The sequence below is a fragment of the Nothobranchius furzeri genome, chromosome 14 (assembly GCF_043380555.1).
Source record: "Nothobranchius furzeri strain GRZ-AD chromosome 14, NfurGRZ-RIMD1, whole genome shotgun sequence".
NCBI classification, from domain to species: Eukaryota; Metazoa; Chordata; class Actinopteri; order Cyprinodontiformes; family Nothobranchiidae; genus Nothobranchius; species Nothobranchius furzeri.
The window spans coordinates 31,374,199-31,389,294 of record NC_091754.1 but is presented as its reverse complement, the minus strand read 5'-3'; the positions used below and the strand labels follow the sequence as shown (position 1 = coordinate 31,389,294).

The window sequence follows — 15,096 nt, the reverse complement described above, 5'->3', positions numbered from 1 at the left end:
CACAACAAGATAGAATGTGTTTGGAATGTGTGGGTGCAGGAAGGGCATCAACTCAAAGACGCTGCAGTATTTTTTCCATTAAAACCCACTAACATCATCGTAAAACTGATTTTTAGCCATGACTATACCCCTAACAAATTCAGTGTCTCATTTTTTTTTTACTTTTTTTAAATTTATTAAGTCCAGTTTCACTTTTACACCTTTAGCGTTGTTAACTAGCGTGGACGAAAGAAATTTGTGTCACGTCTGAGAACAAATTAAATCAAGGAGCAAACTGGTTTGCTTGGTTACTTCCTGACAGAAGCATCAAGTGGAGGCACGAGAGGAAGTGTCACATCCTCTGCTATCCCGTGTGTAATCCACTCGACAGCAGCACCTGTCTGATGATAACCTTGAAAAGATGCTCCCGTGTCTTTTGAAATGTGGCGTGTTGAGACTAGGATGAGGACAACGATCTAACGGTTGGTTTTTGCCCATCCTTTATGATATAACTATCACATCTCAATGTCCATGCACACCAGAGGTGGGTGGAAATTACTTCACTGTGACAGACATGAGCTAGGTAGGTTCAAAACGATAATACGATTCTTCAATATCCCAGACCGGGCTTCTTGTCACACACTTTATTGGTATTTTTCAGAGTGTGTGTGTGCATGCACACAAACGCATTAGGGTCTCGTCCAGACTTTGCTGATTACTGCAATGTGATTTGACCATTTACATAAACGAAGTTTATTTTACATTTTTTGTTGTTCATTTATGTTTGTTAAAAGTTAATGCTTCAAATTTTGATCAGACACTATCCTTCCTCACATACCCCTCAATGTCTTTTATGCCAGAAACTAAAATGGAATCATCTTTAGTCAAGAATTGATGGGAGGTATCGCAGTTTGATCAAATATTAAGTGCAATTCTATGCAATATCACAGGACCCCATGCAATCTGCTGGCACTCGGCGTGTCGGTATATAAAGCTGTGACTGACTCTCAGCTACAACCACAACAAACTTAGCTTCATGTTTGTAAAATTGACCCGAGAGGCAGCCATCATAAATTGGGCTGACCCTAAAATTAAACAGATGTAGATTTATATTTGATGTCCATGTTCTGAATTTTAATTGAAATCCACACAGCTGTTCACGAGATATCATTGTTTAATGCTGGAGAATGTATGCCTAACCCCGAGTTCACGCTGGAGGCATCAGCGGCGGAACGGCAGCAGAACGTCGCTGCTTCACATAGAATCCATTATAGTCTATGGGGTTGATCCAAACTTGTTGTGGCTCAGAACTGTTCAGGCACATCCCAGAAGAAACTCGCTGAACCTGACTTCCTGCACATTGTTCTAACCCAAAACTAGAACAACTCAATGGTTTTGTTTACATTGTATGTTTAGAAGATGCCAAGTGGAACATAGGAAGATAAACAAAAACCCAAGGTGCTGTGAACAGCCAACATCTGAAAAGGATTAATAATGCACCAGTTACAAAAGTAACGACTATGCTGCATGAATATTCACTTTGGGCATAGTTGTAGCTCACCTGGCTGATGTTAGCTGGGGTAAGAACCATGTCAAGGACTCCAAACCAGCCCGCTATCACTCCAGTGGGGACTGCATAGGCAAAGCCAATCATCAAAAACCGGAAGTTGCTAAAAGAGAAGAATATTATATGAATAAACACAAAAATGCTTCAAACATTCACAAGTGTTTATTGATTGGGCCAAATGTTTCATTTAGATGTTTTTTTTTTTACTGGTAGCATCTAAAAGATGCTCTGTCCTTCAAAGTGTGTCTGAATCAACTGAATCTAGTGCTGGAAAACAAACTACAGCAAGAGATCGTGTTTGTCTTGTATGACTGAACAATAGCTTTGACATTTCCTGACATCTGGAACGGTTGCCAAAAGTAACTTCAGTTGTATTATTTAATAAGAAAATGGCTTCCTCTTGACTCATTTAAATTATTTGAACTTCACCAACAGGCTCCACCTCCCTGCTGTGATAACAGGCTAAAATTCCTCTGCCGCAGCTTTTGCTGGTTATCATCTAATCTGACACTGAACTGCATGTAACTGGAAAAACTAAAACATCTCTTTAATATGGTACAAATAAACATTCCATCGACATGAGGCATCTATCTCTCCGATCCTGAGCTTTCCTAAAACATTCACTTGGAACCCAATACCCCGATCTAATCCCCTCTACCCGATCAGGTGGTGAACTAGTTTAGAAATCAAAGCCTCGTCGTACCAAATAATGTGATTAGTACCTTCAAGAGTCTGACAAATTAGGCCAGGCTAACAGAGCAAGTGGCAGACTTTAAGGCTGGTTCCTTTTAGAACAGAACAGAATATAATAGAATAGAATAGAATTTATTTGTAATTGTTCATGGCTATTACATTTCGGATGGTCCGTCATCAACAAAGCACAAGACAGGAAATAACAATAAAAATCAAAATGTTTAAACAGAACTGAAAACAATTAAAAACGTTTTAGCAGAACAAGAAAGTGCAAAGCAAACCGGTGATTCTGATCTGCTAAAACAACAGTTTCAAAGGGTTTAAAGGGACAATATGGAAGTTTGACAGCCAAAACATGTATAGAAATAATAAATGTCTTCTTCATACATTCTCCTGCAATGCCCTGGTCCTGTAGAATGAGCCCTGGCATTTTTACTGTGATTGCCTGTTTTTCTGTAAAATCACAGAAAAAGAGAGCTGCCCGGGTCGAGCAGGCTGCTTCATGCGCGTTCACGCTCAGGCATAGCCCGTAGCATTTGCTATCCGTAGCTTTAGCAGCAGAGAGAGAGGCAGTGCCACTTTGTCGCTGTTCCTAACACCTAGTGACAAAGCTAGCTACATTTCTGAGGACCCTTAGCTACTTTCTGTAGAACTTTCTTCTAGATATTTCCTGCAAATTAGCAACAAAATAGCCATTTTCGCTTCGAACCGTTCTTTGAACGTTGTTTCAGCTGTCAAAGGATATAAATGTTACAGATACAAAGGACGTCACTGGCTCTTCAGCTCACCTTGTAAGATGTCTGACTCCCATGCAGAAGACCTGGGTTCGATTCTGGGTGTGAACATAGTTCATTCAGAGTTTCTTTTTTACATTAATGGTATATTTTTTTACAGTACGATGCCTAAATTTTTATTTGAGACTCGCCGAACGGCATTGAATTCACAGATAAAAAAGATGTGGGTTCAACTTTCATTTTGGAACAATTTTTCAAGCAAGGGAAGGGAATGATCTGAGCATGCAGGAGGACTGACCCATCATAAACCTTTGTCGGCTGTGCTGAAGAGAAAGGTACAGAACCAAATTATTTAATTAATTAGCTGCGCGTTCTCCTGTCCTCTTTCCTCCGGGCCACACCCACACACCCACACACCCACACACACACACACACACACACACACACACACACACACACGAGACTGTCTCAGCTGTTATTTTCGTTATGGAGTGTGCACGTACATCATGCACGCCTTGTGCACGAGTCTACTATTGAAGCTGCCGTTACGCTTTTGGCCTGAGGGGGCAATTGCAAGCATAAAAATTCAAAAGTCCGTTACGTCCCTTTAAAAACAGATTAGATGAATAAATAAAGACTATTTGCGGTTAGGCCAAATTACTGACGCGGATGTGGGGGGTTGAATGGAGCTGTTGTGCTGCATGTTCTGATGACCCAAGGGAAGAAGCAGTTGGAAAGTCTGGTGGTATGTGATTTAACTGGCCTGTAGCAGCACCCTGAGGGCAACAGGTCAAACAGGAAGAGGACAGGATGGGTCCTCTGGGCAGTGTTTATTGTCCTCTGCACAGCCTTCTTGTCCTCAGCTGTGGAGCCTGGATACCACACACTCACGAGAGTAGGTGAAGGTGCTCTCCACGGAGCAGTGATAGAAAGCCAGCAGCAGCTTCTGGTCCATGTCACACCATCTCTAGACCCGGAGAGAGTGCGGCCGCTGCTGAGCCTTTTTAACCAAAGCTCTGGTGGTGGCAGACCAGGACAGGTCGGCAGAGATGGTTGTGCCAAGGAACCTGATGGAGGGGACACAGTCCACGCGCTCTCCACTTATGAGGAGAGGGGTGTGTGTGTGTGGCTGTGCCTCCTGAAATCCAGAATGAGCTCTTTTGTTTTCTGTACATTCAGATGATATCTGAGCACCACCTCGACAGATTACTGACCTCTGCCCGGTACGGTGCCTCATCTCCGTCTGTGAAGAGGCCGACCACGGTGGTATCGTCAGCAAACTTGAAAATACTAGTGGATGGGTGGGATGCTTTCTGTTTTTTTTTTTTATTATTTGTTAAAGGATACTAACTCAAACGCTCATTGAGCCATATTATTTTTCTTAAACTGAACAGCATTGTGCAGGAAAACACTTGCCGCTCCTTGTTTGGGTTAGTTGAGTTCAAACGTGTACAATCTACAAAGACGAATCACCTACATAAAAGGCATTGTTTCTGGAAAAATATGCACACCCTTTCCCAGTGAGTAATGGCACACCCCAGACTTTTAGTTGGGGAATGCTTTGACTCAACTGAAAAACAAACCGCCTGTGCCTCTGCTAGATGGCCTGTCTTCTTCTAAGCAAAATAAAGCCACTTGGCCTTGGTTTAAAGTGCAGAGGGACAGTCATAAAAGCCCCAATGGAGCACTCTCTCTGCTTTTCCCAGATCACCTCTATCATTAACCTTGCCACAGCAGCAGGAAATCAATATCCAAGCACCTTTATCTTTAAACATGATCTAATATAGACACCGAGAAGTAAGCAGAATCTCTTGCAAGGAGACAAAAATTGTACCCCTACATTTTGCTGCCCGTGATGTAATACTTCCACGGAAGTCTCAAAACCGGTGGTGTCATCAGCTAAGTGCCATTCGTCCTTGGCTAACCTGGCTGGAGAGCCATGCATCAAGATGACAACTCCCAAAACTAACGTGAGTCTGACCAGGAAGATGATCGATACTCTATGCTTTGGGCAGTATTAACCTCCCGGGGTCGTAAGGAAACGAGGATCATTTTGCACAATGTTTAGACACATCCAAAGTTCTAATTAGACTGCTGCTGCGGGAACCAGATGTGAGCAACCCGAAGCTCTCATCAAGCTGGAGATCATTAGCATGTGCTCAGATTCTGACAGGCTAAATGGATGAGTGGATACATGAATGGATGTGTGCCAGGCATACTAAATGACTTTCTCAGTGTTAGTTTGAGCTGGAATAAATTCACCAGTCCACTTGCTTCATTTGTGTAAAGCCCCCCCCCCCCCTTTATACTAGATGCGAAGAAGACCAGAAAAAACAGCAATCAGCCAGAACATGGATGGTCTTCGCACAGTCCAGGTGAGGTCATCAACTCTCCATTGTGAACAACAGAGCATGGCGACTAGATGATGGCTTTGAGCTTGCATATGACTTCAGCAGAGGTTGTTCAGGTGTATTTTCTTGGTGGCAATATGTATCCATGATATGGCCATGGACTGTAGAGTAGCGTGAACGTGGACATGTGTGGTAGGTGTGTTGCAAGAACATTCTACAATCCATAACGATCCCATAATAAATGCAGCAGTAAAAGTCAGTAAATCAGCATAATTTTTGCCTTCAAAATGAGGGAAGGGTTCAAACATTCTTTTCTGAATTAATTTGACCCAAATATTTGATTAATCTATGTTCCAATATGTCATGTACTTTTAAGAGCCGTGAAAAACACAATCTAATGTTTAATGCATCACAGCATCATCAAACATCTCTAAATTGATTTTTAAATGTTTTGTTAAAGGTGAAACTCTACAGTGTAGTGGCCAGGTCATTTATGAGGGACAAATAACTGAGACACACGTCCTTCCTGTGTGCAACAAGCATAAATCATGACTGAGGAAGTAGTGCGCCATTGAGGTAACATGATTTTTAAATGACAGCGTGAATTTTTCCTGACAATAGGGGGCAGTACATACCTAAATCACTGCAAGCAAGCTTTAATTTTGTGTTCGAGTGAGGCCTTCCCAAAAATCCCTGGTATTTGTCGTAGCACTATTCTTTTGCACGTTTGGAGGAGGATTTAGCGACGCAGATGGATCATTCTTGCGGTTTGGTTGATTATTCGGCCAGTGGGATATATATTTTGAAGTTTTATTAGGATTTTCCTCTGGAAAGGACCACAAAATACAAAAGAGGTGATTGCAGGCGACCCGGACTGCCCAAAGAGAACCTGGATTCCTGCAGCAACGGACAGTTAGTGAGGATAATTTTGATCATGGTAAGTCTTTGTGACTAAGAATTTGTTAACCAGAGAAGATGCTTTAAAAAACATCCTTCTTTGTGTAGTTTTAAATTCATGGAGTCATGTTGTTTTCACGTTCTGATTCAGGTGTCTTAACCTGCGATCATTATAATAGTGAATAAATAAATAAGCAAACAGACAAATGAAGTCTTTTTCCGGCTCTTGGAGGGTGCAGACGCTTTTTTCCTCCTCTCCTCCATATCTTATCCTCAAGGCCCTTTGTCTGTCTGTGTGTGCTGGGTGCACGGCTGCTTCTGCATTTTTTCTGGAAACTGGAAACTGAAATTCATTAAAATGGACCTCGTCAGTTGGTCTCTCAATGCGATTGATACATTTTTTTTAACTATGAGAACGGGAGAAGGGGCTCCCAGATGCCCCTCCGCGACAGACCCAGTTGGACACATCATGGACTCCTGGAAACAGTGGAACCTGATTTGTTTATCTCAGCTGTCTGTGGAGGACTCTGAAGACGTGTGGATATTTGTGGTGCTGGTGTCAGGTTTCCTGCTCATTGGCCTTGGAGGCTACCTGGCTTACCGGAAAATTAACGAGCTGTCGAGGAATATTGGCCTGATCCCGGAGCTCAGAGATGGTTTGCACCGTGCTGTGAATTCACAGACTCACATAATAATCAAGATGAATCGTAAGCTTGGAACTTTGGCGGAGATTCATTCTTTGGCACAAAAGATGGATGCCATCAAGGAGAGAGTGGACGAATCAGCACGGATTGGGATAGATTAATGTCCATTATTGGGATTCTGAGAGGTTGAGGACCAACAAACTGTAAGACAGAGAGGAAACTATCTCTGTCTGGCCCCCAAAACAATTTCTAATCGGAATCTGGTGCCCTTGAGCCTGCAAGCTCCAACGAAAACTCCCCCCTCAGAAGATATGTGGAATGTGCCGTCGCTATGGCAACTCAACTCTGTCTCCTATCCCAGCCTGGGCGGGACTGTGGGAAGGCCGCTGAAACATTCCAGGCTCACTGCAACCCTCCAACCCTCAATGCTCCTCCCCCATCCACGAAGTGACATGCGCTGCTTATCGTGGCTGCAGGAACTGAAGTGGGGATAGTCCCAACCCACCTGGGTGTCCTAGTGGACACTTATGTTGTGTTGTTTGAAGTCTGTTGCATACCTGTCTGAGGTGTTTTTTTTTTTTTTTTGCAGAGCAAAGCTGCCCTCCCGGTGGAGGGTAACGCCGGGGACACACCGGCCGCGGAAGCGCCGCGAAGCGCCGAGAAGCGAATCGCTCACGAAATTCGGCCGCTGCTCGCCGCTCCTCAGTTCAGATCAGACGCGCCCCAGTCGAGGCGCGCCTCGGCTCAGCTGTAGTTTTTCTTTTAAACACTTGGTGTCCTCCATTTCCTCTCTGCCTTTTCTCAGCTCTTTTCCTACGTTTGAGTGTTTGTGCGCGTGCGCGTGCGCGCGCGTGTGTGTGTGTGAACCTATGGTATGAGTTGTTTCTGCCAGTTGAATCTCTTGGAACCCGCTCCAATTCTGCAGCTGTATCCTAGCAGTTTCTTCCGACATGGGTACGTAAACAATCATGTTTTTCGGGGGTCGTACAGCTCCTTGTGTTTCTCAACTTCCATAATTCATTTAAAGTCATCCATCCTAACTGCTTGCCTCAGACTTTCTGCCTCTCTGTCCTGTTTGCTCCGGTGAAAAGACACCCAAAACCACTCCCCCCTTCACGTGGTCACACACGCACACAAGTTCGATGTGTGTGTATGTGTGTGCGTGTTCGTGTGGTTTTTCTGCAGTGTCTGTTTACGAACACATTTGACTATTGCGGAATTTTATTTTGAAATGTTTATTTTGTTAACTTTACCGGCCTGCCTCTTATGTCTACGTTTGACTTCCTGCCAGAATTGACGCGATTCACCCGCGGCTCGCGAAAAAAATAGAGCCAACGCCGAAATGATCGCTGCACGGCGCGGGCTGGAGCGCCGGCGCGCGCCGGCGCGAGGCGATTCGCGGCGCTTCGGCGGCCCATGTGGTCTATAGAATAGCTTAACAAGGGCGCCGAATGAAGGCGGTCCCATTTTCGCGGCGCTTCCGCGGCCAGTGTGTCCCCGGCCTAACTCTGAAGTGCATTTTTTTCCCCTCCACCTGAACCAATCCTCATGTAACCCTCTTATCTCTATTAAAATAGCGCGACTCAGGGTTGCGAATGACCACAGTCACCAATTCTTGTCATGTGTCTTGCCCATGTATGTCTGGTCTCTGAATTGTGTGTACTGGTATCTTTGATTTGATTGATTTGATTACCCAGATTTGCAGTCACAGTGAGGATGTATCCGTTTACTTTGGCCATCGCCCACAGGTGATGTAAATAACGCTGTAAGTCTGTAACTCTGCGCTCAGGGCTGGCTCCTGCTGTTAGCATGACAACGGGTTTCTGTTTTGCAGAAAAGATCGGCCCGACTTTCACTGATAAAACAAAATTAGTAGGCCTCCAGACTTTTGAAAGCTTTTCATTTTCATGAGCGAAGGGTCCAGGGCTTTCTATTTCATAGGAATAAATGTCTCCCCAGCAGATATGTGAAAAAATGCTGGCGAATCGAACTGATTTTCATCATCCCAGATCTTGAACAGGCTTTAAATAATTTCAATTTCATGTTCAATACAGATTTTAAGCCTCTCTCTCTAAACTGGTCCCTCTTTGTAGACATTTAAGTGTTTATATATTGGGGATTTCACCCACAAACTCATGTGAAAGCGTGTGTTGCGTATTGATAGCAGGCCATTTTTGATTTTGGTACACAGCAACCCGCGCATATGCACAAAGATGAAAAACAAAGATCCTCCTGTAGCTACACCTAGCCACCGGCCTCCGGTGTGTTCATAGAGCTCTTCGTTTAAACTTCCTGTAGAGGGCAAGGGGAACAGTAAATGCGTTTTTTCTGCATAAGCTCCTGTAGAAGGATACATAGACCTAATATGGCATTGTCCAGAGACTTAGACCCACACTCAAGTATTTTAAACCCCATTTTTATGGTTATATGTTACAAAGCCACCGATATTTTTCTACATCTGGGCATCATTTCATTCATTTTCAACATTTCCATGGATATTTCCAGATATTAATGGTTAAAGCTACACAATGTCTCTTTAATTACTGGTCAAAACCATGAATCAGTAAACTTAACACTTGATGAAAGGCATCAGTATCAAGATAGCCTGATTTTTACATTGGAGGCCTAGAATTATTACTTTTTAAAACTCTGATTTGCTCTTCTCTCAAGAATTTATTAAATAGTTCAGCGTCTCAGCAGAAACTTAAAAATAACTGATGTCTGAATGTACAAGTCTCTGAAATAAAAGAAGCTAAAATGGTCAAACACAACGTTTCTTGCCTAATAAAATATTTGACTTAGGAGGATGATTTAAGGGCCTTTTGTTAAAACCGTGCCACAGGGTCAGAAAGTGTGTTGTCTGTTCGGTATCTTGACCCTCAAAGGGGCTTGATGCTGCTGAACTGAGATGCAACATGCTGCTCAAACAGGCCACTGGAAGGCTGCCTATCACAAGTGGAACAGAGTCCCACTCAGCTGAATGGCCTAGTTAAGCTGGTGAGCCCATGTGGGTGAATATACATCTGTCCAGAAGCATGGACTTGGTAGGCTTCTTCACAGCTTCTTTTAGATCCATCTGAGGGGAAAACCTTACAGAAGTTGGTCAGGGGCCTCTGGGAAGCCTGGCACCACAGTGGTGTGATTTCCTGCTGCGAGAAGGAGACAGATGTAACCTACAAAGAGGAGCCAGCTCCCCGTTTGCCATCGCCCAGCTTTTCCTTTTTGCTGTCCAGCCTTAATTCCCCGACCACAGCCACAGACCTCATTCCTTTACAAGCCAGGAAAAAGGCAGAGCGCTTGCTCCTCAGGCAATGCTGCTTCCTCACAGCCAAGAGGATAAATATGGCCTTGATGGAAAGTGTGACTGCGCGTGTTACAAGATTATAAAACAGAGCGATGCAGTTTTAGCTTCCCCTTGTGTCTTTCTGACAGAGAGCAAATAGAGTCCACTGGCATCCAAGACCTTGTCTTAATAGAGCCTCTTTTTTTGTCCCACCGCAGACATCTGAGGTGCCTCCTGAGAGTATACAGCACTTACAACTGACCCTGGAGGTGTGGATGAAGGGGAGGATGTGTACTTTTAACATTTACTGCTGTATTAGAGCTAAGCACATAATTAGGAGGGGAGGCTGAGGGTTTCTTTGATCAGAGCTGTTGGTGAGTGGCAGACCCTGACTCAGTGTCCCTCTGGCGCTGGATTCTGTCACTCTAACTCTGCAGGACAAGTGGTGCCTGCAGAATCTGCAAAATATAACCCAAGGTCTACGGGTAGAACAGTTATGAAGACATTGAAACTGCAGCTCAAATGTCTTTCTGACTGCTCTCTTGGATACTGAAGTCATAAAATATGACCGTGCTTTAAAGTCATTTCAAACACACTTCTTTTATGTTTAGTTTTTTTTTTTTTTTTATCAAGGACACGAGTCAAGCATTCCAAAAGGTTGACTGGTATTTCAGTGGACATCAGTCTTTTAGAGCTTAGTGGGTTTGTGGTTTTACCTAAGAAGTCTGCAGATGCTGCTCCTGTAACTGAGTCTCTGGCTCGCTGCAGCCACACTGGGAGGGACTGGTGGGCGTGAAGGGAAGTAGAGCAGGGTTGCTGTAGAAAGCACTGCAATCACAGCCAATTCTGTCAGAGGAGAAAGATGCAAAAAATATATATGAAGAAAGAAACTTGTAACTTTAACAGATAGAGAAAAACCACTCAGGTGAAAATGGCATTTTAAAAAGGTCACAGTGACTTTTAAATATCCCAAGATATCCTAAAATGAGGCCAAACTGGACAAGACTAAAGGATTACACCAAATCACTCACTCCGTCAATTTATTTCTTAAACTAAAAATAAAAAATTTTAATCACGTTCAACTTCATAAAGTAACTGATTTTGTAAAATATTTGACAGAAGCTTATATGTACACACACACGCACACACACACACACACACACACACACACACACACACACATATATATATATATATATATATTTACGTGTATATATATATATATATATATATATATATACGTGTATATATATATATGTATACATGTGTGTAAATATATATATATATACACACATATATATACACATATATGTGTATATATATATATATATTTACACACACACATATATATGTGTGTGTGTGTGTATATGTAGTATATATATGTATTTGTATATGTATATACATATACATATATATATATGTGTGTATATGTAGTATATATATGTATTTGTATACATATACAAATACATAAGTGCATATATGTGTGTATATACATATATACACATATATACATATATAAACATATATATATATATACGTATATATAAATATATGTGTATATATATATATGTGTAATTTTTTATTTTAATGACCTTTTGTAACTTTCAATTCACAAAATATGCCTGCTCCATCCTTCAAGAATTAATAATACTACCTTAGATTAAACAAAGCTCCTGCCTCAATCTATTACAGCATGCTTGTTTCTTCTTTCATCATGCTTTTAATTTTCTGAATCAGTTAAGCATAACAGTCTCAGCAAGCTATTTTTCAGAGGCGCAGTTACAAGGATTATAACTGGAGCTCTTGGCGTCTGTGCAAAAATCTTGAATCCCTGTTGCCTGATTGTATTCCTGTCCCTCGACGGGGATGACATGATGTTGAAATGATGTGCTATCGATCCTCCACGCCTTTAGAGGTTTTCGCTTTCTGTTCGTACCTGCATACAAAATGAGTTGCGTTCTGCTTTGAATGGAGGTGTTGGAAACCGCTGCAGCTTGGGAAACATTGGGTGCTGGAACAATAAGAGGTCCCACTATAAAGGAAGTAGCGCCACCCAGGTAGGAGAAGAGCGAGGCCACGGCTGTTGCTGTGGCTCTCTGATCAGGGGCGAACCATGTGGTGGAGAGGTAGGGACCGGCACTCATTACGGTGGGCCCGGCCAGACCATTTAGAAACTGGCCACCGTGTATCAACCTGTAACAGAAGAGACAGGAACGTACATAAGTTACCAGTCACACATCACCTGAAAACAAATGGGTTAGTTGTTTTCAACTGCATTTATATGTAAAATTAATAAATAATAATGTTTTAGTCAGGTGAATGATGCTTTCGTAAACAGTCTCTGAACATATGCAGTTTATGTGCAACGTGACTGATGAGCTAACGGCTAGTTCAAGGGCAGACAAGCTCAAGGTGCATTTAGGGATGCAACGATACCCCTTTTTTCCAAACCGATACGATACTGATACTTGGATTTGAATACTCGCCGATACTGATACTTCTACCACACAAAACAATGCAATGATTTGGAATACAGATTTTATTTTCTTCTCAACATGTGCTTTCAACAGGAAAATACTGTGAGGTAGATAAAAAGTTAAATATATGAAAAGAAATCATCACATAACTAAAATGTTAGGTGAACAGAAATGACAAGTTACAGTGAAGCCATTTTCAAGCAACTGCATTGGTATCGGTTCCTGGTATTGGTAAACTTTTACCGATACCAGCATCGGTATCGGTGCATCCCTAGGTGCATTACTATCAGCTTCAATGTACAAATTTTTAAACTGCTTATGTAGTGTTAGTATATAACCCATTAAAATGACGTTTTCACATGGAGTCGGGGATTATTTACGAGCATAAATATCAGCAGCTGCAGCTAAATGTAACACTTCTTCGGATTCTGAGGCCAAGTCCTGAAGAATTTTCTTAATAGTTTGGCTAAAATAGAGGGCGCTAGGGCGCCGCCCCACCAGTCTCACAGGAAGAGGAAGAAGAGGAAGATAGGAATCACAAAATAAAAAATAAAAAATTGATCTATACATCATACTGACTACAAGTGCTGTCTGTGTATGATCTACATTTATGTGTAGCTAAAAATGTTATTTACACTTTTACCACAACCAAATTGTCTTGTGACGCATTTCCTGTTCCTTTTGGGTGCGGCCATCTCTACCATAGACCTACGCTTACTGGCGAATGAGTGCTGGACTCCAATACAAAGAATAGGAGAGCCTATAACATGGATTATTATTATAACCAAAAATCAGCAAAGGTAAGACTGAATTGAGACTTTTGACCTCATGAAATTATCTTTGTTTTGCTGCTGAGTTCCTTGAGTTTTGCTGGTAGAGTAATGGTACTTATATTGGTGTAAAGAGGAGAGTCTGGGCTTTAACTTAAACGTGCTGCATTGTTGCTGCTGTGCATTTTTCTCAATATGTGTGTTTGACTTTTTTCAGCCCTTTTATTTGGCATCATTTTTGAGGTAGAAAATGTGGATCCTATCATAAAAATGGTAGTTTGGTGCTCCCTAGTGGTAATGTGTGGCTGGCACATATAACAGACATAAATGCGACCCCCAAAAAAATAATTCACCAGCCACCACTGGCAACAATAAATCCTCTGTGAATGTGGCTATGCTCAGACTAGCTGTTAGCTCATCATCCCAATCCTTCAAACTGAGGCTGCTCATGAAGCAACCTAACACAGGTAATTAGTTTTTAATAACTTAACACTTCAAATGCCCAAAACGCCCCATAGAGTTGCAGCAGTAACTTTGCTCTCTACCATCCTCAGCCAGCTCTGAATGGAAATGCCATCTACGCTGCACATTAAACACAACTAATAGGTGATCAAGACAAACAGCAGCACTGAGCATTACAACAGTGTGCTCATGAGGTTAACGGCAAACAAATTGGGATATACACTAATAAAGTTTTTTGTGAGTTTTATAGGAAAATGAAGGTCATTCTCTCAGGGGAACAACTTGCCCAGAGTTCAGATTTCTGTGCTAGTTTTGCGCTTTCAGCTGTGCGAGACAGATGCATTTTGAGATTTTCCCCTGATGACAACAGAGCCCTCACCACCCTTGGTCCGCTCCAGTCCAGCCTGACTGAGACAGCTCATGGCTGACTGATTGTCTGGACGCTCAGTAAAGACACCGCTCGTTCAGTCGGAGGCAGCTCGGTGGGGACAGGGGCAACAAAGAGCAAAGAGAAAAGAAAGACAAAGGAATAACGGAGGAAATGTTCCACTAAATCTGAGCTTCTGGTATTCAAAAATATCCTTGACCAGGGTATATGCAGGCATCTCAAAATTAAATGCAAGACTTTTTCAAGACCTTGTAAAAATAAAATTAAGACTATCGCAAAGAACTAATCAATTGTTAAACACTCATATATTGTTTTTAAATACTGCATCGCTTCGTTTTCCACTTCATGTTGGGTTACGTCACATCCGGGACAGCGAGGCTGTAGCAATAATACGTAAAGCCACGTGGTACTAAAATGCAAACTGCGCGCATAGAAGAACAATATATATATATTTTTTAGTTTAAATGCATCTATTTTCAAAGCCACGAACTCCGAGGCTGAGAAAAAAGTGATAACTAAAATAATTCCCCCCAAACAAGGTCCTCACGTGCTGCAGATGTGCATCTATTCTACAGTGGGTTTTGTAGTGACCTCTGACATTTACATACTTTTATTTTATTGAGAACATTAAAAAAATGTTTTTGTTAAATGCAAGTTATTTTCTACCAGTCCTACTATTCAAGAGAGATAAATATAATAAACTGAAATAACTAATCAGATAATGATTGGGGATCATCATATAATAATTAACTATTATTATGAAACTAATTCACAAAACACCAAACATAAAAACATCTGAAAATATTCCAAATTACTGTAATCATTCTAAAGTAGGATGACCAGATCCCAAC

At 42.0% G+C, this 15,096-nt stretch overlaps 1 protein-coding gene across 1 annotated transcript in view; it reads right to left on the bottom strand.

Annotated features, from left to right (window-relative positions):
• The window catches only part of slc49a4 (solute carrier family 49 member 4), a 78,207-nt gene that overhangs the window by 44,985 nt on the left and 18,126 nt on the right, over positions 1–15,096 (bottom strand). Inside the window, exons 3-5 of the mRNA XM_015965914.3 lie at positions 12,085–12,341; positions 10,865–10,994; positions 1,541–1,649 (exon numbers count right to left, since the gene is read on the bottom strand). Of these exons, the coding sequence (XP_015821400.1) occupies positions 1,541–1,649; positions 10,865–10,994; positions 12,085–12,341 (496 nt within the window). The remainder of the gene's footprint in view (positions 1–1,540; positions 1,650–10,864; positions 10,995–12,084; positions 12,342–15,096) is intronic.